This window comes from Prinia subflava, chromosome 1, assembly GCF_021018805.1.
Source record: "Prinia subflava isolate CZ2003 ecotype Zambia chromosome 1, Cam_Psub_1.2, whole genome shotgun sequence".
Taxonomy (NCBI): Eukaryota; Metazoa; Chordata; class Aves; order Passeriformes; family Cisticolidae; genus Prinia; species Prinia subflava.
This window is the reverse complement of record NC_086247.1, coordinates 72,632,873-72,658,407: the sequence shown is the minus strand read 5'-3', so window position 1 is coordinate 72,658,407 and position 25,535 is coordinate 72,632,873. Positions and strand designations below refer to the sequence as shown.

The window sequence follows — 25,535 nt, the reverse complement described above, 5'->3', positions numbered from 1 at the left end:
AGTGGGTCCCTGGGGGTTTATTACACTATGGTTAGAGCAGAAACAATCCCACCCCGACTCCTGAAACACATCCCCCTCCATGAAGAGGGTAGATGGATAGTCCTTTCCTCCCCCCCTTCCCCCTCATTTCTCCCCTCCGGGAGGTCACCTTCAGCAGGGAGGCAGTGTGCCCCCAGGCCCAGAGCCACGGGGACGGGGCGGAGCGTCACGCCTGTCCCCGGAGCTCCTGGCAGCCCCTGCGGGCGCTGGCGCAGCCGGAGCCCGGCGGCTGCGGCGAGGGGAGCGGCGGGCGCGGCTGGCGGGGCTGTCCTGCGCTGCTGGAGAAGGTGAGAGGCTTAGTGCCGGCGGGAAGCGGAGTGGGAAGGGAAGTTACAGCCGTGGCAGGATGAAAGACACTGGACAGGCGTGTAAAAGGGCTCCCAGCCCTCTCAAACTGGTTTTGGAGAGTCGAGCGTGGTGTGCCGGCACCATGCGGAGTGCACCCACTTCCCCCAGCGGGCTGATGGCGAGCTCGTGGTGGGTGGCTTTGCCCTGGAAGGTCGCTGTGTGTCCGCTGGTGCTGGCTGGGTTGGCTGGGAGAAAGGTGCGATGCGGCTCGGTCCCGCTGGGCTTGCTGCCGGTGACTGTCCGAGGAGCTGCTGTGCCCAGGCTGTGGTGTGCTGAGGGCTCGGAGGGGATGAGGGGCTCTCCGGGGAGGCTGCTGGGGGTCTCTGCCCACCACAGAGACACAGACGCGGCTCTGCTACCGGCACAGCCGTGCCATTCTCTGCGGCGAGACTGAGCACTAGCCCGCTGACCAGTTCTGGAAAGAAGCTCATAAATCTACCGGCAGTAAGGCCGTAAGCAAACATTGCGATAATCTGTTCTTATCCCTTACTGTATTAAACATGGTTTGCACCAGAGTGGATCTTTTAGGGAAATCAAAAGATGTCGTTCTTGAACCAAAAGTTATGTACATGGAAGGATATTCTTCCATAATGTTTGATGAGAGTTTTAGGGGTAAATATCCTTCATCACGGAATCTGGACCACAATGGAGGTCTGAAATGGCCTCCGTTCATCTTCATCTGTTGGTTTTATTATAATGCTTTTATCTATCTGGAAGAGCCCTTTTTAGTGAAATTTCAGTACTCAGAAAGGTGTATAGAGATGATTAAGTTCTTCACTATCTGTTTGATAAGCTATAAAGACAGCTCCACTGGAATTTCCCCTGTGATTTTCAGCCCTCTTGCCATTGTCATGACTTTCTCTTGTCCTTTTTCTGTCAAACTGGGGACACCAGTGGTAGCTTGCTAAACTGTGGGTTCACCGATATCATTAAAAAGATAGAAATCTTGCATTAACTGGTTCTGTTGATCTATCAGCCTCCAGGAGAGTTCAGGAAATTTACCGAGGCTTTCTTCATATCAATGTAGTTTTAACATTTCAAGAAGCATCATAAAAAAGTAGATAAAGAAGAATACAAAGCAGAGCAAAAATAAATTTATTATAAAAGTGCGAATTCCACTGGTGTGTGATATTCTCAATTGTAGTGCAGAAGCTGTTAACAGGTGGCCAGCTCTTCAGAAATCCAGCTTCTCTAACTCAGCTGATTTTCGGAGATTGAATTTCAGACTGTCTCATGGCATCTGTATGTAGGAACCTCTGCAGAAACTGGAGTTCACTCTAAGAGGCACATCGCCTCAGAACAGATCTCTTCTTTTGTTACACTCATCTCAGCCTACGCAAAGCCAAACAGCTGTCTCTACTTTTGTTTGTTTGCTTGTTTACAGTGATGCTTACTTTCTTAATTTAGCATCTGGAAAATGTTAGTTTGCCTCTCGCTCCTAATGTTTCCTGCATCTGATTCTTTTTGGGCATTTTCTTTAGCGGAGTAAATGAAAAGTGGAATCTGTAACATCAGTAACCCTTGTTCTGTTATGCCCTTAGACGTGTATCCGTAACATTAAGATGTATCTGTATCACTGTAGATTATTTCTACTGCATTTCTGTATCATCAAATGTCTTAAGGCCTCCAAAGGTAGTGAGGCTATACCAAATTTACATTTCTAGATTTACATAATGCCCATTAAGCAGCATGAAGAACCTAAATGTGTCTGATTAATATGACTTTTCCTTTTTTTTTTTTTTCCCCTTCTTTTTCCTGTCACCCATCCAATGCCAGACTAAAATCCTGACTTCTTTGGTCATTTAAAACACTTTTGTATGTGTATATGTGCATGCACTAGTTTTACCAAGCAACACATTGTATACTCAAACCTTTTTTGTGCCATTTGCAAACATTTTCTGGATGATTTCAGTGTTTTCTTCTAGATCATTGACAAAGGTAAAAGTATTAGAACAGAGTTAAGATTGAACAAAAATTAATTTTGTAGGGTGAGAACAACAATAAAATATGGTATTTTCCACTAAATACTGGGCTTTTGGAAATTTTATTAAAAATATGTGGCTTCTTGGTTTAGACCAATGCCAGGATGAATTTGTACAGATGACTTTTAGGAAACAACCCGTGAATGGGACATTTCTGGCAGGTGCTATCTGAGCCAATACCAGGATGAGAACTGCTTCAAACCAACAATTTAGAGGTTGGTGGGTAGTGCCTCAGGTGGGGTCCTTACACAGCCCCTGAGCAGAAGTGTGATAATAACTGAGTGAAGTGATCTGAATTACTTGGTACACTAAATCCATTTGAGCAAAATGTGCTTTACTAAACATGGTGCAGAAGTATTCAGGTAGAAACCAAGGAGCCAGCACCCATAAAGGCGCATGAAGAGGATGTTGTTTTTTTCCCCAGCATCCCCCAGTAATTTGGAAAACCTCTGAACTCATAATGGATGTATAAGGTAGCGCAGCCTGTGTGTCATTCCTGCAAAAAGAGATCTTGAGACCACAGCATGAGGCAGGGGGGGAATTCTAGCTCAATGTGTGACAGGAGGCATTCCCCCCAAGACAGTCAGGGTTTTAATGTGTGGGATGGGAGGAGAAAAACGATGCAGCTTTAGAAAAGAGTCATGAAACAGATCTGAGAGCTGGACAAGAGGGCTGGACAGTCTGAGAGCTTGGTTTGACAATTAGACAGAAAGTTATTTGAAGGCATTGAACCAATAAGAAGACTGAGAGATGTCTTGATGAGAGAGCACAGAGATGCTTATTCTGGATTCAAAATGTGGCCACATTTTGTGGCAGCATCACATCTGTTTTTCATCTAACTGATGCAGGCACTACAGAAGCACAGCGTGGCAGGTGCTTTGTGAAGCCTAAGTAAAGCATCAGTTAAATGCATAGCCTGAGCTTCAGTCTGATAGTTTTACACAACGTAAATAATTGAAAATATGTTCTCATAGTCTGTGGTCATACCACTGACCACAGTGCATATAAACCCTGACAGAGTCTGGAGAAGTTTAACAGGTATAAGAAACCTCTTTTCTCCATCTGAGAAACTTCAGCAGCAGGTTAGGTAAATTCAGATTAGGTTATCATATGAGTACCTAACAGCAAGAATGTTCACACTGGCATTTATAATTGACCAATTGTCTTTGGATCAAGCCTGAATGACTTTTTGGAAGAGATGCCCTGGGTGCTATTTGTTATTTGGTTTGTGTTAAGGCCCTGTAGAAGGTCAGACAAGAAAGTGGACCCCACATGCCATATGCTCAAGGCCATTTTTAATAGAGTATCTTTGATATGAGAAGAGGCTGAAACAGCTGAAACTCTTCAGCTTGAAAAAGAGAAGGCTCGGAGGGGATCTTATTGGTGTATATAAATATCTCATGAGAGGGAATGAAGAAAAGGAGCCAGACTCTTCCAAGCAGTGATCATTGATGGGAGTCTCCATCTATGGAGATACTGAAGACCTGGCTGAGCACCTTCCTAGACAACCTGCTTCAGTTGCTGCAGCTTGAGCAGGGGAACTGGATTAAATGATGTCAAGAGGTCCCTTCCAACCTAACCTCTGTGATGCTATCATCATAGCATTGTCTCTGTTATACAGAGATCACACTGTCTTTGGCTTTTGACACGTATGAAGTGCTTTTCTGCACTAAATACATTATTCATTTGGCTGAGGACCAGAATAATATTACCTGCACTAAGACCTTGTATCTCCATAGGCTAGATCCCACTCAGCCTCTCAGGTGGTTCAGAAGCATCTCTGGATGGTGTAAAAGATGTGAGCTTTTTGCTGCTATAGTTAGAGATTCTTTACAGAGATTATTTTGAGGAATTACAGTTTCTCACAGTCAGCAGCCTGGAAACAAGACCTCCAGCAGGGATGAAACATGGAAAGGATAGTGGAGGAAAGAACAGTTTTGAACAGAACTCTGCCTGCTGCCTTCAAAAATACAGCACAGCCAAACGGTGAATGCATCCTGGCCAGGGCCCTGGTGATCTCCTCTCAGTGCTTGTCAATCTGCAAAGGGAAAATGACACTTTAGAAGGTATCAGAAGTAGATGCAGAGCACACTCTACTCAGCAGTGACCCAGATTTGATCCTCACTTACCTTCCTAGCTAATCGCAGTGGCATCTCAAAGAAAGACCTGACAGCTTCAGCTATTTTCTCAAGTATGGACTTTATCTTGTAATTAATGACTCCAAGGGCAGCAAGGGCCAAAGTCTGCAAGCTGTTCTGGAGTGGCTGCAGCTGGGGCTTCCTTCACAAGGAGCCCTGCTCAGACCCACAGATCACAGACCCTCAAGAAACTCTACACATATCCTCTGGATGGTCTGTTCTTCCAGGCTGGCTCATTCACTGTAATGCTCTACTCTGAACCTGGACCATTTGCCCTCCCGTGCCATGGGGGCCACAGATGGAAGTATGGATCTGTTCCACCTATGTTGCAGTTGACTTGAATTGTGAAGTGGAAGGATAGAAAAATTTTTGGGATTTGGGTTGTTCTGTTTTGGGGTTTTTTGTTGTTGCAAAAGCTTATGGACTGAAATATTTTGACTCCCTAAGGTGAACTCAGAACCAAGAATATACAGAAAAGCATATCCTCCCACTCACAAAAGCAAGTTTTAGCATAGTAAATTGGAAGAAACTAAAATATAAAATGGATTAATCATGTTGTAAATAATTCAATGCAAATAAAATATATTAATTAATAGATATTTGAAAAGTATATAACTATTGAATAATACTTAAAGTTGATGCAGCAAGAAGGTTCCAGCTTTTGGGCTAAGTAGCAGTAAGAAGTTGCCAGCACACAATGGAAGAAATTTTACCTAACTCAAATTTGAGAATTTCAGTTATCTAAGATTGTGAACAACTTTCTGTCAAGAACTTGTATGTGACCATGAATTTGATATAGGAGAAACACTGTCTTGCAGAAAAGACAATTTTTTTTATTTTTTTTCACAAATATTGATATAATGTGTTCTTCAAATGACAAGCAGACATTTCTCCTGTTGTTCCACTCCACTCTTTAATGTGGCTTAAGCTTGTCTAATATCAAAGGGAAGTCTATGCCTTTCCCAGCTCTATTACATTTTAGATTTTTTCTCTATATTCTATATTCTATCTATTTTTTTCTCTATATAACATCTAAATGAGGAAGGCACCAGTTTGGAAATATTGTTGGCAGGATGGATGCAGTTCTGGCTTCTGAGATGTCCTTGCTGTCTGGAATTTCACAAGCCTCATTGGCTGGGCAGCAAACAGGAGGACTTCAAAGCAAAATCTTGAAAATACTTTCCAGACCCTTTTTCCCTGTGAGTTATCCCCAGCCTTCCATTTATCCCCTCCCATGCAAACACTTGTTCATTGTTGTACTCTCTGTGGACTGTACCAAATGTGACTGCTGTTGACTCTTGCACCAAATCAAGCCTTTGCAGAAAGGTTAGGCCAATGACTTGGCACTTCTGAATTGGATAAAACTTTGAAATACAGTCTAGGAGAGAGGGAAGGGAAGAGAAGGGGAACTTTCCCACAAATAGTCCCAGGCTCCTGTAGAAATCCAGCCTCACTGTAGATTTCTCAGGTTTAAATAATTCTTTTTTTTCCAAATTTCTTTATTTTGAAGAATGACTGGTTTTAGCAGCAGTGGGTTTCCTTTGCAGGTGAGAGATGTGGACATACTAGAACAAATCCAGACTATGAGGGCAGTTAAGATATGGGAGTATCTCTCATAGGAGGAGAGGCTAACAGAGCTGGGACTTGATCAGCCTCAAGAAGAGAAGGCTTGAGGGGAATCCTCTGATCAATGTATATGAATACCTGCAAAAACACACAACCAGGTGTATCACAGTATCAGATGATACTGAGTGACAGAACAAGAAGCAGTGGGCCTGAAACAGAATTTCTATTTAAGCGTAAGTTAGAATCTTTTTTACTGTAAAGGTGATTGAACACAGGTTACCCACAGCAGCTGCAGAGTCTCCATCTGTGTTGATATTTAAAACTGGGCTGGGCACAACCTGCTGTAGTTAACCCTCCTCTGAGCAGGATATTGCAGTAAGTGGTCTCCAGAAGTACCTTCTGGCATTGACCATCCAGTGACTCTGGTTCTGTGACCTTGCTCCAAGGCCAGGAGGAACTCCTGGGCCCAAAGTGCCTTGTATAGAGCACAAGGAGGTAGGGAGAGTGCTGCCCCAGAGGCCTTAAAATGCTGCCTTGTAGCTGGCTGGGGAAAGTGAAAAGACACTTCTCTGAAATGGGTCAGAAGCAGCTGTCTATAGGTCAAAATGCCATTGATGTCCTGGGTTACTTCCTGTGTAAGTTACTTGGCTGCACGGATGCATGACTTTTGGTCAGAAATGTCATCAGGCATGTGAGGTACTGAGCTCCCTTTGGCTTCCTCAGGGCACTCTGCCTTCCATCACGTGCTAGCTGTGCCTCTGCCTGAGGGACAGGCCTGTCTTGTCTGCTCCCTCGAGGACTTTCTCCAGTAAGCAGTAGAGGTGGAATTCTGAGTAGAGAGATGAGGTCTTGCTGCACTAGGCTAAGGAGAGCAAGGGGAGGCGACTGGGTCACAGTTGAAAAGCCGGGGCTCTGCTAATGTTTTGTCTGTTGTCTAATATCAGGCAAAAGGATTAGAGGGCTAGAGGAGGTTCCCTTCAATACAGAGACCTTTTTCTATGATGGCTTTGCCCAGAGATGTGCTGTATGAAGTGCAAATTCAACTTAGGGAACAGCAGCAAGAATGCTCAGGCTCCAAGTAGCAGAAATATGCCCTGCCATGGCATGGTTTGTGTTGCACGTCTGGTCTGGCTTTCTCTGTGTGCTGTGATGTTCCTGACTCTGGCTGTGGTGTTTCTGCAGCATTTAGTGATGGCTGAGAGCTCAGCTGTGGCTGCAGCAGTGCCAGAGAGAGCAGCACCAACCAAGCTGGAGGAGCTCCTGGAGATCACCGCTCAGAGCCTGGTGCGCGCCGAGGTGGCAGAGCACTACGAGGTTATTCGGGAGCTGGGCAGGGGCAAGTATGGCCATGTGATGCTCGTGACCCACAGACAGAGAGGTAAGGAGCTGACTGTGCCCTGGGAACTGCTGCGCTTTGTCTCCACTCACCAGGGCACGGGGCATGCGGTGGGCTGGTGGGCAAGGCAGGGCCGGGCACCAGGCATGGCAGGGAGGATTCCCAAGGAGACCAGCAGGATGGGGACCTCCCCAGCCAGTAACCATCCCACTTCATCCAGCCAGGGACCAGGTGATGCCAAGGGGCATCCCAGAGCATCCAGCAAGATTATAGTTGTAAAACAGGTCCAAGGTCAAGCTGGGCAGTTAATCCACAAGTGAGGATCAAGAGAGTTCCCAGATATACACCAGCTGGCATGTGATACAGATGGAAACAGCAGTCCCAGCACAGGGCTCAGTTAAGGAGCCCCAAGCCTGAGCTGAAGTGGTACCGTAAGGCCCATGGGCAGAGGGTGTGAATGAAGGTCCTGGGATGGCCATATGAGTGCCCTGACACTGCTCCTCCCCAGCAGTCCCAGCTCAGACTGATGGCCGCATGTATCCTGGATGTCCCTACTCTGCCCAGGGCTCCTGTGCATGCCTGGGGCTCAAAACTCACACCAGTGGCTGTGCCTGTTCCCAGACCTGATGTTCACAGGGTATACCCACACAAACTTTGGAGTAGAGGCCTACCTGTTGCTGTGACAGCCTAGATCTGTGGCTGCTCTGTCTTGCCTTGGTGTGGCTTTCAGAGAAGTCAAACCCACTCTTCCCATCCCCAGGGACTCCTATGGCTCTCAAGCTGCTACCCAAAGCCAGCACCAAGCTGCACACCTTCCTGTATGAGTACTGTGTAGCACTGTCCCTCGCCACCCACCCTGCCATCATCGGCATGTTTGGAATTGCCATTGAGTCCAGCCAGTACTATGGTTTCCTCTATGAACCAGCGCTGCACAGAGACCTCATCTCTATCATCAAACCTCGCGTGAGTGCTGATACGAGGCCATGGGTTCTGGGCTGTAGCATCTGGCCCCTCTGAGGGCCGGCTGGCTCAGAGGGAGGGAGATGAAGGCAGTGGGCTGTGGGTTCATCTGGGGTCTGCAGCACTGGAGCAGCCTTGGGCTGGCAGGGCGAGGAAGGCGAAGGTCTCTCCCAGTGCAGAGCGTCCTGGTGAGAGCCCAGCTGGCAGGGCCGCCGCAGAGGTGGCCGGTGTGTGCCACCCCGCCCGTCTCTCCCCCTGCAGGATGGGATCCCTGAGCTGGCCGCCAAGCAGTGTGCCAGGCAGCTGGTGAGCGCGCTGGAGTTCATCCACAGCCGGGGCCTGGTGTACCGCGACATCAAGCCTGAGAACGTGCTGCTCTTCGATCCCGACTGCCGCCTCGTCAAGCTCACTGACTTCGGGCTCACGCGGCCCAAGGGCACCAAGCTCAAGCTGGTGGCCGGGGTGATCCCCTACACTGCCCCCGAGCTGAGCAACGCTGCTGATGCCCAGGGGGTGCCCATCGACGCCAGTATGGATGCCTGGGCCTTCGGGGTGCTGCTCTTCTGCCTGCTGACCGGCTACTTCCCCTGGGAGCAGAGCCTGCCAGAGGACCCTTTCTTTGAGGACTTCATGCAGTGGCAGCAGACAGGCCTGGAAAGGGACGTGCCCCGGCACTGGAAGCGGCTGACAGCCGAGGCTGCCGGGATGCTGCGGAGCCTGCTGGCTCTGGATCCCGCCAAGCGTGGCCCCGTCAGCGGGGTGCTGCGCTACGTCCACTGCCCTTGGCGGCTGCGGGATGGGCGCGGTGAGGAGGCTGCTGTGAAGTCCTAGGGCCCGCTCCCCATGGCAGGAGGGAAGGAGGGTCTCAGCCTGCGAGGGGCTTCAGGGTTTGGGCACCCTGGTGGCCTGGGTGTGAGAGGTCCTGACGACCCAGAGAGCAACTTCTCTGCAGCACTGTCCCTGCTGCCACGGAGTCAAGCTCCTTCCCCAGCCGATGGTTCTCACCCCAGGGCTGCCCAGGGCCGCCTCCCTGTGGCTTGGAAACATCTTTCTTTTGGAAATGACTGTGTGTGAAGCATCCACTTGTTTCCTGGCCACAGGAACTCCAGGGGGTTATTTAGCCTGCAGCATCTGCCATGTCTCAAAATAGAGCAAAATATGTACTTCTATGTTTCTGTGTGTGGCTCGTTTTCCCTCATAATAAATGCCTGTTGGGATCCACTTGCTGTTGGAAAGCAGGGAGTATGTCAGAACTTGCAGCTGTGTCAGGCCATCTCGGAATGCTGCCTGTGCCCGCTCCAGGTCCCCTGGAGGGTGGCTTTAGGCTGGTGGGGTGGAGGGGCTGGGGAGACCCCAGCACATGGCCATGGATGATGGCTGGGGAATGGTTGTGGTGTTGAGGTTATCTCATGCCAGCCCAAACACATCCCTTCCCTTGTACTGCCTTCAGCGCTAAGACAATGTCCTTCATGCTCTTTTAGATGCCTGGTTAACCCTTAGAAGACCTTCCTTTTCCTCTTTCCTATCACTTCTTTAACCCTTCCCTAGACACACACCTCTACTAGTAATATCCTCCTAGGTGCACATTTTAATCCTGAAAAGGAGCGGCAAAGATGGAATTAGGGGTTAGTAGCCCTTTTTACTTTTCTACCTCTTTTCAATCCTCAGAATTTTGCTGTTGATAATAATCCCTTCCTGCACTTAACCTGTTTTTTTGCTGGAAACATTCACGGGTCGTTTTCTACTCTCAGCAGCTTCATAACTTCCAAAAATGTAGTGTCCCAGCACAATACTTTCTAGTGTCCCAGCTTTTTTTTCATGTCAGACCCTCTCCTGCACACACACTTTCTTCTATGCTTGCCCAACCTCCAGCTCTTTTTTTTCCAGCTTCTTCTCACCTACTGGCGTTTTAGCATTATTTAACTTCTCTAACACTACCCATCACCTGGTAAACACTTTTTGCTCACTTCTCTCTCAGCAACATCACCTCTGTACTACTATTCTGTGCTGTCCCTGCTCCCTACATCACTTATGCCTTGAATCTTCCTTCCAACTCCCCAGCCTACCTTACCAAACAGCATTATGCTCACACTGTCCAAAATACAGTTTTCTTCTGCTTGCTTCCATCTCTTAGAATCTTTCGTTACTTGAAATCATAATAAATGCTGCTCAACTCCAGCCTGCTGAGATTTGGCTTTAATTACCTTTTAATTACTGTAGGAGTAGCAGAGGAATGTTAAGGTGCCAGCGCAGTTCCTGTATTTAAAGTGGAGAACCCTTAAGAGCAATGGATCTAAAGGCCAGGTAGCTGGCAACTATCCAGTGGAAAATAATGGAAAATTTGTTACAGATGCTTGCTAATGGTGAATTGCATAACAGGAATGCGGCTTTTTGGAATGATCCATAGGAACCACATTTATCAATTTTATAACAAAGTCTTGTTTGATACAGTAAATTCATAGCATTATGGTACAGAGTTTTTGTAAGGCATGACTTATTGATAAAAAGAGAATTATGGTATGTTGCATTGGTTCAGAATGCACTATGCAAAGTCCATAAAATATAGATTAAGTGGATTGAGAACTTTCAATAGGCAGAAGAAATAATTGTCTGCTTAGAATGCTCTATTTTGTTTGGTTTCTGCAGGGATCAGTTGTTAATTGAAAACTGGTTAACATTTCCAACCATGATTTTAAGGAAAAGGCAAAGCAGGTAAAACAGGTGACACAAGCATGAATGGAGTGTTAGCAAGAGGAACAGGCTAGCCAAAGAGATCTGGATAAGTTGATAAGTATATTCAAACAAAATACATTTTCTTGCAGAAGAAACATGATTAGGTAAGAGCACATAGGAATAAAAGCCATCCTTACAAAAGGACTCCTAAAAACTTGCCAAGTCCCAGAGGATACACAAGATTACATGCATTCTTACTGTGTTGTCCTGTTAAAAATGGCAAATGGGCTCCTTGCATGGCTAAAGAGGGGCAGAGAGTAGGGATGGTCAAATCTTCAGGAAAAAGAGCTAACAAGATTCCTGCTGGCCTAAATATGAGTGTGGGAAGTAGGAGGAAGTGATCAGTATTTGATACCTCCTGGGTATGGTGCCACAATTACAGGCAAGCTGGAAAACTGGAGGCAGCTCAGAAAAAAACATGGTGGGACCATGGTTTAAGGCTTTAGGAAAGCCTTAAAGAAACTAACAAGCTAAACTATGTGAAATAGGAAGATGTGTGGTGAATTGATTATGGTATAGAATACTAAGAAGAAAATACCACCTACTAATGACCTTTTTTAGTTTGAGAAGGATCCAAGAGCAACCATGAGAGGTTGAAGCCAAACACTCCAGTAGTGAGGTTCTTGCCTACTGGAAGAAACCATCTTATGAGCAGAGGCTGAAGGAATGGGGAATGTTCAGCTTAGAGAGGAAAAGAGTCAGGGTGGACCTTATACCCCTTTATACTTGCAGGCACAAGTATAAATTGTGAGAGGGGAAGCATTTAAACAAAAGAAAAAAATGGCTTTATGGTGATGGTGGCCAAACTTCATAAGATTGCTTGTGTGTCTGTGGCTTTGGAGAAGTTCAAAAGATGATCAGACAAGACTGGTTAACTTTCTCTAGCTGTCTCTCTTTTGAGAAGGAGATTGGTGTAGGCAATCTTCATATGTCCTGTCTGGTATCAACCATGCTGTGATTCCACAACATTTTTTATTTTGAAGACTCTGTGTTGTAGCTAAGGATGTCCCAAATGTCTCTCCTTTGGAATTTCTCAGCATGGTCTCAGCAAAGCTGTGTGCCAAATGCAAAACCGGCTTGACAAGAAAGGGTTAGCAAGATTTTAGTATTTATTCCAAATTAAAGTAAACCTGAACTGATGAAGCACTAACATTTTGGGGAAACAGATCAAGCTGCCCCATGCCATCAGGACCCAGGCTGTTTTTTTGCAGGAGCCAATTATGCCAACGAGGATCAGGGATTGAGTGCTGCCTGACAAAGGCAATGTGACAGGCTAATGGCAGTGAGAAGTGGCAATGACCAGGATTGTTTCTCTATCCCCTTTGTCACAGAGCCTTGAGACTTTGGTAGAAGGGATTCCTGCTGCCAGAAAGTTGTGTGATGTATAGTGAAGTGATGAAATCAGCACTGTGACTGCATCATGCAGTCATGGTGATGGGGATGGGGACAGGGCTGCAATGAAGCAAGCACAGATTTGAGCACAGTGGCAAAAAGCCCTGCCCTGAGCCAAGTCCCCAACTCAAGCTTCTTTTCTCAGTAGCTTGTTCATAATTGCAGCTGGATTTCTTAAATCAATTAATAAACAGACCTGGCAAAGACCCAGGGGTCTGGAAAAGGATTTGGTTGCCCCCATCACCCCTGGGGCAGCTGTTGGAGAGGCTGAAAGGAGCGGAGCTGAGTGAAGCATGGCCCTTTGCATGCACAGCTCTGGGTGCGGGAGGGCTGGCCAGGTGCCCAGCACTGCAAAGGGCAGCATTGCAGCTCATGTGGGCACGAGGGATGGGGGGATCTGGTGTCATCCCCAAAGGGGCATCAGGTGGCTCTGAAGAGGAGGGAAAAACGTGGTACTTCACTCCTCTCTGGGCTGGAATGAAGAGATAAATCGGGTCATTACTGAGCTCACCACACTGTGTGAGTTCTGGCTGCAGGCCCAAGAGGTGTGATCCAGGCCCTGATGCCTACAGCACACTGCATGCAAGGGCCGGGAGCATGGATCCCGTGGCTTTTGGTGGGATGTGTGCTGTATATTTCTGGATCCCCTTGTGCACCTCACTATGGATTCTGCTTCCACTTCTGCACTGTACAGTCCACGTGGCTCCTCAATAGTTACACTCAGCAGCAGCCCAGGGAATGTGGTGCAGATCAGAGACTGTAGGGTGTAGGGAAAGCATGGATCAGCACTGCAGGCAGAAGGGTGATGGGTTGAGCCTGGATCTGTTAACTGAACAGAAAGTTTGATTGTAACTCTTCTCCCAGTTAGGAAGTGTAGTTAGGAAGAAGTGAGAGTGAAAGCTGTTCGCTAGACAGAGATGTGAAAATTGAGGCTGATTTGAAAGTGATGACCCAAGTCGTGATAATGGTTAAGCAGTGCCCCAGATGAGTCATTTCAGAATTAAAACCCTGAATGCTAAAGAGAGACTATAGGCAAATTATTTTGGCTAACACAGGTCAGCAGTGTCCCCAACATAAAGACTGTGTTGCGATGCTGGCTGGACTGAGGACAGAAGGCAGGGTAGGACCAAATTGCATGGTGCCTTCAATGTCATCTCCTCTTCCTACAGCAACAACAATGAAAATCACTCTATTGGAAGCTGGAGCAGTGACTAAAGGCAGGGTAGAGACCCAGCCTTCAGGGATTTAGCAGTTGGGCTTCTGGACTAATTTCTAGAAGCTTGCGTATAATATTCCTTCTGCTTTGTCAACTCCATCCAGCACTATGTTACTTCTATTCCTGCCCACTTAAATGTCCTTAAATATCATTACTGTGACTGAATCAGTTTCTTAAGATGGGTGGAATTCCCCAGCATTCCCTGAACAAGACCACATGCCAACTGCTCTGTGTGTCCCTTCCCACTCTGCACACAAGTGTCAGGTCCTGAGACTGCAAAAGGACTGAGCACCAGTTACAAAAAATGAGTGGGGGAAAGCATCTCAGGCCAGGGAATATGATAGGGCAGATGCAGGACTGCATGATGTGTAAGCCTAACTCCTCCCACACTGCTTGTTCTTGAGTTTGACTTTCACTTCAAAGACAAAGCAGGCCAGAGCTTTGTTAAAAACCATAAAATATGGCCCTGTTTTGAGCAACTTTCCTGAGCACAGGGATAGGAAGAGAAAGTAGCTAGGGAGTAAAAATGGTGAAGTGTGTTACCTTTAATTCTTACTTATGTAGGGGCGTGTTGGTGACAACTGCAACCCATCTGATGTCTTCTAGAACTGCCTGTAGCTGAGAAGCCATGAGAAATCATAAAATGCCATTGTCATGACAAAGAGTTGCAGGATTGAAAGTGACTGGAGCACAAGATATCTGGTCCCTGACATGGAGTTTCAGCTTTTAGCCTTTTTTTTACATCTATTCTGCATCCCTGGGTGGAGGTGCAGAAACCAGAGGGAAATATTTTAGACAGGAAGATCAAAGGAACTGCCCCCGTGTTTTCCAGGTCCCATAGCTTGCACAGTACCTTGCTACCCATACTGTAATTTTAAGTTCCCCTTGTGCTGTGCTGTGTTGCTGCTGACCACAAGAAGAGAAGTGACCACCACAAAATCCCCTAATGGCTAGTATCAGGCAGCATCCTAGACTTCCCTACTTAGGATGCACAGAGGTCTGACAGCCAGGCACACCAGCCAATAATCTGGGCTTGCCCATATACAGGTCTGCCTGTTGCTGTGGTGCGTTTGTTTTCTTTCCCCTGGGCTGACAGGCAGCTGGGCATGTTTATGACCCCTGTGCCTTGGCTCAGCTTTGTGCAAGAGAGGGAGGAAAGGGGATTTGGCCTGGCCCAGGGTGGTGACAGAAGGCGGTCACGGCTGTCACACAGACTAATTGCACTTGTAACCCTCTTTGCTGTTTACAAGCTGCCCCCCACCAAGGACTCGTGTCTCTGGCTGGCACCAGTGGCTCAGGGTAGACTCACACAAGGCTCCAGCTTCCCTGGTAGCCACCTTCTGTGTGCTAACTCAGAGTGCAATCAACTTCCACCTGTACTTTGCTGACATATTTCTTAGTGGATAGCCATAAAAATGATTCATGACTGAACAGGTTTATTTAAGTGAGATGCTCAGGAGAAAATATATCTGAAGTGCTAAGTACTAGTTTTTTAAAGTGTGTATCTCGCATCTAGATATGCAGAGCTGGCTTCAAGAAAAGCAGTCATGTTACCATGACTAGAGCTGCTGCAGATGTCTTCAGACTGCTGCTTGAACAGTCCTGTGTCCTTGACCCCAGTGTTGCCCTGTGCCTGGCACAGCTGGTTGTCTTCCCTTCCACTGCTGGAGTAGGTAATGGAAGCAGAGTAAGGACAGAAACGTTCAGGCATTTCTTGACATCTTCTGAATCTGCTCTTTCCAAATTCAGGTAGAGAAAAAGTGGCAGCTTTCACATCCCCTTGTTCTGTCACTAACAGTTGTTGCAGCTGACATTTGCCTAGAGATATTATTTTATCTTCCTCTTCAGGACAGTAAATCTCACAGAGATTGCCAAATGCAGAGCTAATCCACAATTGTCTTCCCTAAGGGCATCCTGGACAGGCTCAGCTCCTGAAAATTCCTTCAGCAGAGCCTCTCTCTGCTTTACCCTGCACCCCTTTCTGCAGTTGCTTCATGACTTTTGGCTGCTGAGCCCTCTTGGAAGAAACCAAAATGCATTTAATTGTTCATACCTTTATGATTGATAAGCCTTTTGTTGATAAGCCTACAGGTCAATTCCCTGAGGTGTGAATTTGATTACCTGCCCAAAGCCCTGGAAGGGAGCAAGATGAGCAAATGGTGGGCTCCATGCCTTTGAACTGGACAATACAGATAAGGTGCAGGAATTTTACAATACACCAGATTTACATGATGGATCAAGCTACAGATAGAGGCATGCCTGTCCTAGTCCAGGACTCAGCATTGTTACATACAGCACACATATCATGGAGGCGTGATAGGAACAGCTGTGCTGTCCTCAGAGGTACAGATTATCCCCTGTGAGTGGTGAGAGCTGCTCCATGGATATGAGGCTTTGGCAAAATTACAGTGCTCCTGCTGCTGTGGACCAACATCTCTTACACCAAAATAAAGGAAGTTACCTGGGTCTCTTTTCCTCCTTCAGCTCTGAGGAACAGTTTGTTTTCTCTCCCTTTCTTGCTTTTTTTCAATCTTTCTCACTCTTTCAGCCCTGTTTCTGTATCACTTGCCCATCCACTTCTTCCCCTTGCCAGGGTCATCCTGGTGCAAAAGAAATATCCCTTTATATCAAATCCTGGAAGACTTTCTATTCTCAAAAAGCAGCACAGGGCACTCCCTGTACAACTCACTGGCTCCTTTCACTGATGTGGGAGAGGTGCCACTCGTTTGGATCAGTTCATCTCCCTGCACCACTGATTTGGGGACTGTAGCAAGAAGCAGCATGCACTCGTGTCTTTGGGTTCCTCTCTCTCACATCTGTACTGCTGAGTGTTTCAGAGAAGGCTGCAGCGCCTTTATCCCATCAGGACTGTTTATCCCTCAGCTGGAAAAAAGTAAGAGGACACTTGCACAAAGAGCGGCTGCTGTTTGGGTACTGCTTCAGTAGGCAAGCTGGGTGGCTTCTATTCCCAGCACCGGAGGAGGTGAGTGCAGAGGGAAACTGGACCTCCTGGCCATTCTCTGCATGTCTTTGAAGATATCCATTGCCAGTCTCTGAGTTTACTGCTGCTGGGCTGCCCCAGGAACTGTGGAACTGATGGTGGTCTCTTCTGTACTGCTCCATAGTGGAAATCTGGGGGTGAAGTGGGAGCCATGACAGGCAGTCGTTCTGCCCTACCCCTGAGCAGCCTGCCACCCTCCCACTGGTTCCTGGCTACAAAAGGGCATGTCAGGAATTGGATAGGGCTGGCAGAGACCTGTAACAGGATGCCCCTGTCCTTTCCTTTCTTTCTGTGACAGGACAGAGATGAGCTTATGGCATGTGGTGTGTGGGGGCTGCCAAGCGGCACTGGTGGAAGGAATGGTGGCACTTCAAGAGGATAGCTTGCCACCACCATCACAAATCTGTTTGGTTCAGTGAGTGGGAACCTTGCTGATAAGCAGTTTGGATACAAAGGAAAGTCTTGAGCTGCAACGTGGGTCACCCAGCAGGTTGGAAACCATATTTAGTAATCCTGACTTCAGGTCTTATTAATCATCAGACATATCACTATTCTTCTGGAGTTAGGTAGAGAATTGCAAGTCCTGACCCTGACTGCTCATTTTCCTTTCCACTCGTTCCCTTCTTACCTCATGCTAGGGAAAGTAAGGGCAATAATATCTGTATGGACCCAGGTCTTGTTTCCTGTGTTTCCAGCTTTTGGCATGGCTACTCATTTTGCCGAGCTCTGACACAGATTTTGTTGTTGCTCTTTAGTGGCTCTTGCTAGCCAGTAGAGGATGGCTGGGTGTCATCCTTATGTTAGAATTACACAGGGGAGAGTAACAGGTTGGGACCAGTCCTCAGTTTGGATTAGGCTGGATTTCACATCCCTGCTTCTAAATTTTTAGCTTCTTCTTAAGGTTTGAGGAAAACAGCACAGGGAAACTGCTATTTTCCCATAGGTAATCCTAATTAGATGGTAAATAAAGAGAAATTAGAAACTCTTTGAGAGAAGAGGAACCTTTCCTTACCAAGAGCAAAACCAGAGCATTTGCAAAGCTGGGTCACTTTAAGTTGGATACTCTTCCGCTCTTTTTTCTGACTCTTTCCTTTATTCTGGGGTTTTATGGGATACTAGAAGAAATTTCCATGCTGTCCACAAAGCTGTTGCTTTGTGGGGCAAATCTCCCTCATTAGCCCTTATTGTCTTTGTGATTTGAACATGCATTTACTTCAGAGATAAATCTGGTCACCATTCCGTTGACATAACTTTCTTGCAATTAGGAGGCAAGGGCTACTACCTGGCAGGCTGCAGACAGGGGAAGAGCTTATGTAGACACATATTGCTTAGATTAGAGGATTAAATTTTACCCTTCTGTACAGCTTGTCAGGCAAGCACCAGCACACCTGTCATATCTGGGCAGTCACTAGAGCAGACAATTCTTTGCCTGTGTCATGGGGCTGAAAAGAAGCATTTAAAAACAGAAAATCAGGCAATGAATGTCTTGAGAAAGACTTCACAGCCTCAGACAAGAAGAATTTATTGGATTTTTTTCACACTCACATATTTTCTTTCCTCATAGTGCTGTCACTAGGCTGGTGATATGGGAATAACTGAGAATAGTTGCTGAGAAAGGGGTTTATAGCCTTCTCAAACCTTCCCAATTTTCAGGTCTACAGTTTTGCCCCAAGATTTAGTTACGTTAGTATGCAGAGAGGATAAATGTACATGTTTACTGTAGGTGAGTCAATTGAACACTAGATAAACACAACGTTAGACTAGGAGCTGGTAAACTGTGGTAGCAAGTAGACTGGGGTAAGTGTAAATGACTTCCTGCACACCCTTTCTGTATTCCTCTTCCCTGATGGAGCACAGCGTGGGTGTGCACTGTTACTGGTCACTCTGGTTCTGAGTTCCACAGAAATCCTGGCACACAGAGCAGAAGCCAACAGGACCAGGTCTCTGATGTGGACAGTCAGGACACCAGATTCACTGAATTACCCTCTGTGTGCTCAACAAGAGTTCTGCTCTCTCATCTGTGGCACTACTTAAACCCTCATAGGAGCTGGCCTGACTTCCTTTAATGACGTGGAGCAGAGACTACAGCTCAGATCTGGAAGGAAGGATTATACTCCCACACTAACTACCGATGGTGTGTGGTCCTGTCCCCATTCTGCCTTATCTGCACAGTAATTTCTTGGAGCAAGGTATGGTCTGCTTTTTGCATTACCTTAAAGGGACTGTTTCCCTACAGGAATTCTCACTGCCACATCTCAGTCCCTTGGATGCTCACACTGCTGCATTGCAGTAGCTGAAGCTTCCAGTGCTGGGAGCATGCCAAGGATTCAAACACCCATGCCCACTGTAACTCCTGCCTCAGGAATCCAGATTTGCCCAGGCCTTAGTAACATGACCTGTTTTCCACCAGCTCTGAAGTGCTCCCTCCAGAACTGAGTTTAATCTTCTCTCATACTTAGTTTCAGCCAAGGAATGAAGTCACTGCAACAGCCTCTGAACTTTGTTGTCCCTGTTAACTTCTGCACTTCTACTCAAAAGCATTCATGTTCACTGCTCAGTTTTGGAATAGGTACATCCTCTGTTCTCTGCTCTTCTTAAACAGGAGGTGGAGGTTACATGCTTTCTATATCAGCAAAAGAGAAGAAATTGCTGCAACCTTTGTCAAGGAATACAAGTCAAGGCTGTGATGATCTATCTCCTGGGCACTCACATGATCCCTGCATGAAGTAGCAAGAGAGAGAACTTGACCCAGATCCTGGGGAGTCAGAAATGTTGCTCCCATGGGATTAGTACCAGTAGCTTTTCTTAGGAGCGAGTCAATGTAGCTGAAAAGCAAGGCAGCATAGCGAGTGTTGAGGATGTACCATTGCAACCATGTGCTGAAGTTACTCAGCTAAGGATGTTTCCTAAGTGTGTTTTCAGTCATTTCAGTCACTCCTTCTTCCCCACTGCTCACTGTACATCACCTTCTGTCCCCCTGTGCTCACTCCCAGTCCCTAGTACTTGCATTCACTTAACCTTAACTATTAGTGCTGCCCTTAAATCAAAGGCAGTGCTGGAAACTTGCCTTTCCCAGCCTTTGGCCTTCCTCCAACGACAGCGGACGCGTTAATGAGAAGACCTCATGTCTAACTGTCTAGTCAAGGCACTTGCAAAATGCCAGCCAGCACAGTAGCTGGATGTGGAAAACAGAAACCAGCTAACGTCAGCTCAGAGCAAGACTCAAATTCAAAGAGCAGCAGAGAGCAGGGAAAATCCATGACTACTGGGGGTGAGTACATCAAGACATGGTTCAAGGGTCCTTGGAGAAGGTTTATTTTCATTGGAAAACCCAGGTGAGGGTGGGGACCGTCAGCTCCTGCCAGTGGGTTTTGGGTACACACACCTGGCAGCAGGCAGCTGAGGAGTCAGTGGTGCACACGTGGGGGAATGGTCAGGAGACTGCAGAGCACTTCTCACTTGTGAGCTGGGTGATGAGAACAGTCAGTGAGTGATGAGTACCAGCAGCTGGTAGAGAATTTCACCACGAGACAGTTCAGTTTAGAGAGTGAGAACTCAGCAATTTTAATGTTGGGCAGTTTTTTTATGATACTCTGAGAACTAGGTGCCATAAGGCACATAAATCAAATCCTGAAACTGAGACAGTGTGAGACCCTGATGCCCTGAGATCAGAGCAGCTGAGGTGACACTAGATAGTTCCCTGTGTACATGGGCTCTGTTTGTGCCAGCAGGGAAACCATCCCCTCATGATTTGGAGTGAAAAGATAAATGACATTTTTAGGAATCAGCCTGGTTACTTATGAGTTTTAGAGAAACAGACAATTTTCTTCACATGGTATAAAAAGCCACCATACTGCATCAAAAATCACAAAATCTCAAAATTCAAACCAGATATTTAAATATTTGAGTTATACTTATTTTTCTTTTAAAACCAAGTAATTTCAAATTAAATGTGAATTCAAGGAAATCTTTTCAAGACGGTTCAACAATTATCCAACTAATCAAAATATTTAAAGAGGGAAAGCAATGCTGATTCAGAGGCATTTCTGTAAATTTTAATGAGTTAAACTTTTTTGTCATTGAACTTGTACAAGATTGACCCTTATATAAAAATTAATTTTTTTCTCACAAAAATTAGGCTATGGGCAGAATGTACTCTTCCTGTAACTTTGGACTGTGTTCCAAGAAAAGAGGTACATCTAAAAGTCTTAGATGTACCTCTTTAAAAGTCTTAGCTTCAAAGTTTTGACAATTGCCTTGTGAGAATCAGAAACAATCTGCCAGTTCACCAATGTTAGCCAGTTACCCCTTGCTCTTTATATAAGCTGGTTTTATGTATAGTACAAAATTTGAAGAGCTTGTCTCAACATAGTTCTACTTCTACATTAGACCAACAGTTTAACCTAATCCAATATCCTGTCTCTTAAAAAACAGTTATAAGAACGGGCAAGCATATAGTCACAATTCCTAAAGACACTTCCCAGCTTTCAGCAGATTTTGACTTAGGAGGAGATAGGTGGAGACTTTAGGTGTAGCAGTCCTTAAGAGATTCTTTTTTCTCCCCCACGGATTTGAGAATGACACTACATATTGCAGTCCAGGATGGAATGGAATATATCATCCTTGGCAGCACAGCCGGCTCATGCAGAGGAGGAAGTTCCTCATTGCTGCTCCCTCTTTAGCCACTGTGTTGGAATACTTTCAAGATGATACTGAATAAGTCATTATCTTTTCTTGTCAAAAACCATTGTACCCCATTATGAGCCCTACTTCAAACAGAAAAAGAGAGTTAGAATACACATCAGGTATTTAAAATCCTGTGTTACTCAGCTGCTTGACTCTTCTGGGAGGGAGAGAGCACTTCTGCTAATACCCAATCCCTCAGAGCTGGGCAAGGGCTCATTATTCATACTGCCATCTACTTTCCTAATTCTAATATATTTCTTTACACCCTCACGAAAGTTCCAAGTGCCAACCATTCCCTGTGATCGTTATCTGATTGTGCTGATTTCCTTGAGGTTTCCCATCTTTTCTTGGCTCACTACTTTAGCTTGAACAGACCTTGCTTGTGCACTGCAGGAGAGCCGCCCATGCCAAAGAGTAACAACTCATTCAACAGCTGTCTGAAATTCTTTCCAGACTTCTGGCCACTGCTCTCTTCCAGAGCTCCCTGGCTTCAATGTACCCAAACAAAGAAAAAGCAGAAGAGGTTCAGTCACAGTGACCGGGTCAGTGAAAAGTCAAGATCACCAGGCAAGTCCTGCTTGATAAGGCAAAACTGAGGACAAGCCAGAAAGTCAAACTAGCATCAGTATCATCAAGGCACAGGCATAGCTGAGACATAGTTCAGGTAAGGAGCAAGGGCATGGGCTGAGCTTAAATACAGTTCTGGAGCAGAAGATGGAGAGCTTCGTTCAGTGGGAACACCCCAGCATTTTCCCATGTTCAGTGAGCACCCAGCACACAGAGCTGGCAGAGACCTGTTTTCTCTCAGTGCCTGTGCTGCTGTGAGCCAGGAGCCTCACCACAACTACTGTCCCCAATAGCTCAGGAAGGAGTTTCACAAGGAACACAATTCGTAGTGCACGAATATGTAGTGCACGTACACCAGGCAGATATCACAGAGCCCGTGTCTTACATAGAGTGTACTACAGCTTTACTCCATTATCATTTAAGTGAAGTGTCTCTCTTGTGTCACAGAGACAAGTTGCTTATAAAGCAAATGCTGTCAGTCCATTTAATTAGCCCTTTAACATGGTGAGAAATGTTCCCTGGCAGAGTTCCGGGGAAACCCTCCAAGACGTGACATGGAGAGGTCCTTCTGTGCAGGGAGGACAAACAGGGCTGGTATCCCAGACCCAAGCCTCACAACTGAATCGCTGCTCCTCAGATGATGATGAGTCCAGAGGGTGCAATAACTATGCCCATGGCCTAGGTAACAGCAGTTTTTAATACTGTGAGGGACAGGCCTGCCATACTGCCACAGAGGAGAGCAGCTACCACGGCGCCTCCTCTTCTGTGCAGACTTGGCATAAGGACATACAGCCCAGGTGGGTTCTGGAGCCACTCAGATTAGATTAGGTAAATAGGTATCCTAATATCCAAATGTTTCAATATTGGAGGGAGAGCTAACAGACCTGCAGATTAGCAAGACCTGCTTGACTTGCTCCACTTAAGATCCTGTCTGTAAACTGGTCACATTGGATCATCGGGACAGGAACTGTTCACATTTTAACGCCTCTCTCCCCATGCAGTATGCAGAAATGATCAAAAAGCAAGTTTTTCCCTCAACAGAGGAAGAATGCATTTGTATTAAAAAGTATCTGTAGAGAAAAAAGAAAGTTGCTTCATAGCTCTGCTTAACCCTATTCTTGAAAAATTCCGCTCAGACTCTGGTGCAGCTGCAGTCAAAAGCTCAGCCCTGAATGCATGGCATCCCCAGCTGCTGCAGTCTGAGTGTGAGCACGAGGGAGCAAGAGGACCCTGCGTGCTGTGCACGGTGCTCCTGGCAGCCTTGCCTTGTGCCCCTGCAAAGACAAGTGTGTCAGCAGAGGTGTGAGATAGAGGAAGCAAGCAGCCCAGGCTTGGGAATGCAGGAGAAACCAACTGACAAGGGAAAGGCAGCTGGTAACAGAAGGACATAGAGGCAGGGCCAGGTTAAGGGTCCTAGGAGGATGTGAAAACTTGGATCTAAGAGGACACATCGAACTTAGTCATGAAATTAGCTCATTTAACTGAGCACTTGAGGGGAAGTTGTAAAGGTTCATGTCTTGCTGATGAGATCCATGTCCCATGGGAAGAGACCTGCTGGCTGCCTCAGCTCGCTTTTAAAAAATCCAGCTGCAGTCTGCTATGGCAGTGATGGGTGGATGTTGCCCTCCCGTGGTGAACCCTGCATTTTCCCAGGAGTCATGGAGCAGTAGATGAGCAGTAGGGCTCATGGACCTCCTTTCCAAACACACCACCGGGCCAGGCTTTTAGTTCCCACTGGTTACAAACGCACCATGATTAATTTGAACATCACTGTTGGCCTCCCTCAATCTTGTCATTATTCAGATGTTTCCTGTTTTGTTCGACCAGAGCCAGACAGCACACAAATTACCAATATGGATATTCCCACTGTTCTGTCAAAGCACAGATTTAATTACTCCTGCTGTGAAAGTGTACCAGTCTGAGCTGCAGTTGCTTCCTTAATTTGGTTTAATAGTTCCAGTTGCATGCTGCATGCTGTGATGAAAGCCATTTGTCCTCCAGCTGCCTCGGTGCAGCATTGACAGGGCTAATGCCACACATCTGTTATGCTGAAGTACAAAGCCCTGGAAAAATTAACTTCCATTTCTTACAATTTTATCAAAGTTCCATTACCAAGCTTCAGACTTCCATACTAAGATCTAGTTGAACATGAACAAATATTTATATAATAAAATGTTTATTTCCTCAAGCCAGATCAGTAAAGCCATAATTTCAATTTTTGAAGTAATTTGTCCTATGTTTCTACGGGCTTCTGTATTAAGCAGCAGTTTACAGTCAAACCCTGTAACTGTATGGGACTTAGATAGCAAAGGGGATTCAACCACGCCAGGGGACAGAAGATGAAAAACCAGTAAAATTGGAAAAGCTGTTTTCTCACTTCCTTTCTATCACATGTACAACTTCACTATGAGGTGAAAGGGGTACATTAGTACAAGTACACTGCTCCCTTTTCAATTCTAGCTACAGCTGTTTTCCTTTTGTATTAGTGACCAAAGTAAGAGATGGCTCTACATGAGCTCAGGTATTTATGGGTTTTTAGTCACACTTAGACCCCTGAACAGATTCATAATGCCAGAGTTTGGCAGCAGTAAAACTGATAAACTGTTGTTGTCCACTGAACTGCATCTAATGAAGCTAATTTGGGAAAAGGCAAAAGAGTAATGAAGAAACACCCACTACTAGTTTTTATCAATGACAGTAAAGCTTTGCAGGACTTATCTTTAAACAGTTCTAGAAATAAAACCAGTCCTGTAATTAGTAAACTTGTTGCCTTTACCCTTCTTCCTCTATCAACACTCCCTGAAGGGTTTTATTTGACTGAAGTGAGGTAGTCACAGCAAAAACCAATCAGAACTTGACCTGCTAGCAAACAGTGGCCAGTAAGGAGCTTCCTCTGCCCCATGGAACACAAGTAACGGAGAATTGGTATGTGTAACACTTCCCTCACTTTTGAAATCTTTCAAAGAAATTGTACATTAGTTCTGGGCTACCACCACTTATTTCTTGCTGATAGTTTCACAGGCATGGCACCTTACTAAACAATTTACTCCACCACTCAAAGATGACACAGGGGACATTCTGAGTAAGTGCACTCAACTGTACTACTATGGAACTGTGGAAGTAGACAAAGTTCTGGGAAAAACTTCACTTGGCTGAATGTGTATAGCCCTGGGAAAAAGACTTAACCCTCATAAATCAGGAAGAGGGCAACAAGAAGAGAAAAAATTGAAGCAACTGGAAACATGAAATAGAGTTTCTTTAAATCTTCAGACAGAAACTTCATACTTAATCTATTTAACATATGAGAATCACTGAGAACTATAATAATTAGTTATTAATTAATTAATTAAATTTAGTGAAAATAATTAATTAAAATTTCTGCTAGCTTCATCAAAGAGTCTCAGACCTCTTAAAATGAGAATCTGTGGGTTTACCTCATAAGGAACAATGGAAAATCACCTATTAAGTTTTATCACTGCATTATTTTTTCCCCCTATTCATTTGGGAAGTATTTTCTATGAATATTCACACCAGTCTAAGAAAAGATGCAACAGTACATCTGAAACAAGTC

At 45.8% G+C, this 25,535-nt stretch overlaps 1 protein-coding gene across 1 annotated transcript; it reads left to right on the top strand.

Annotated features, from left to right (window-relative positions):
* Positions 1 to 228: 228 nt before the first annotated feature.
* LOC134562551 (serine/threonine-protein kinase SBK2-like) lies at positions 229 to 10,519 on the top strand. Its single transcript, XM_063419992.1, has 4 exons — positions 229 to 326; positions 7,256 to 7,451; positions 8,170 to 8,372; positions 8,631 to 10,519. The coding sequence occupies exons 2-4, from the start codon at positions 7,265 to 7,267 to the stop codon at positions 9,198 to 9,200; spliced, it is 960 nt and encodes a 319-aa protein (XP_063276062.1). The 5' UTR covers positions 229 to 326; positions 7,256 to 7,264; the 3' UTR covers positions 9,201 to 10,519.
* Positions 10,520 to 25,535: the final 15,016 nt, after the last annotated feature.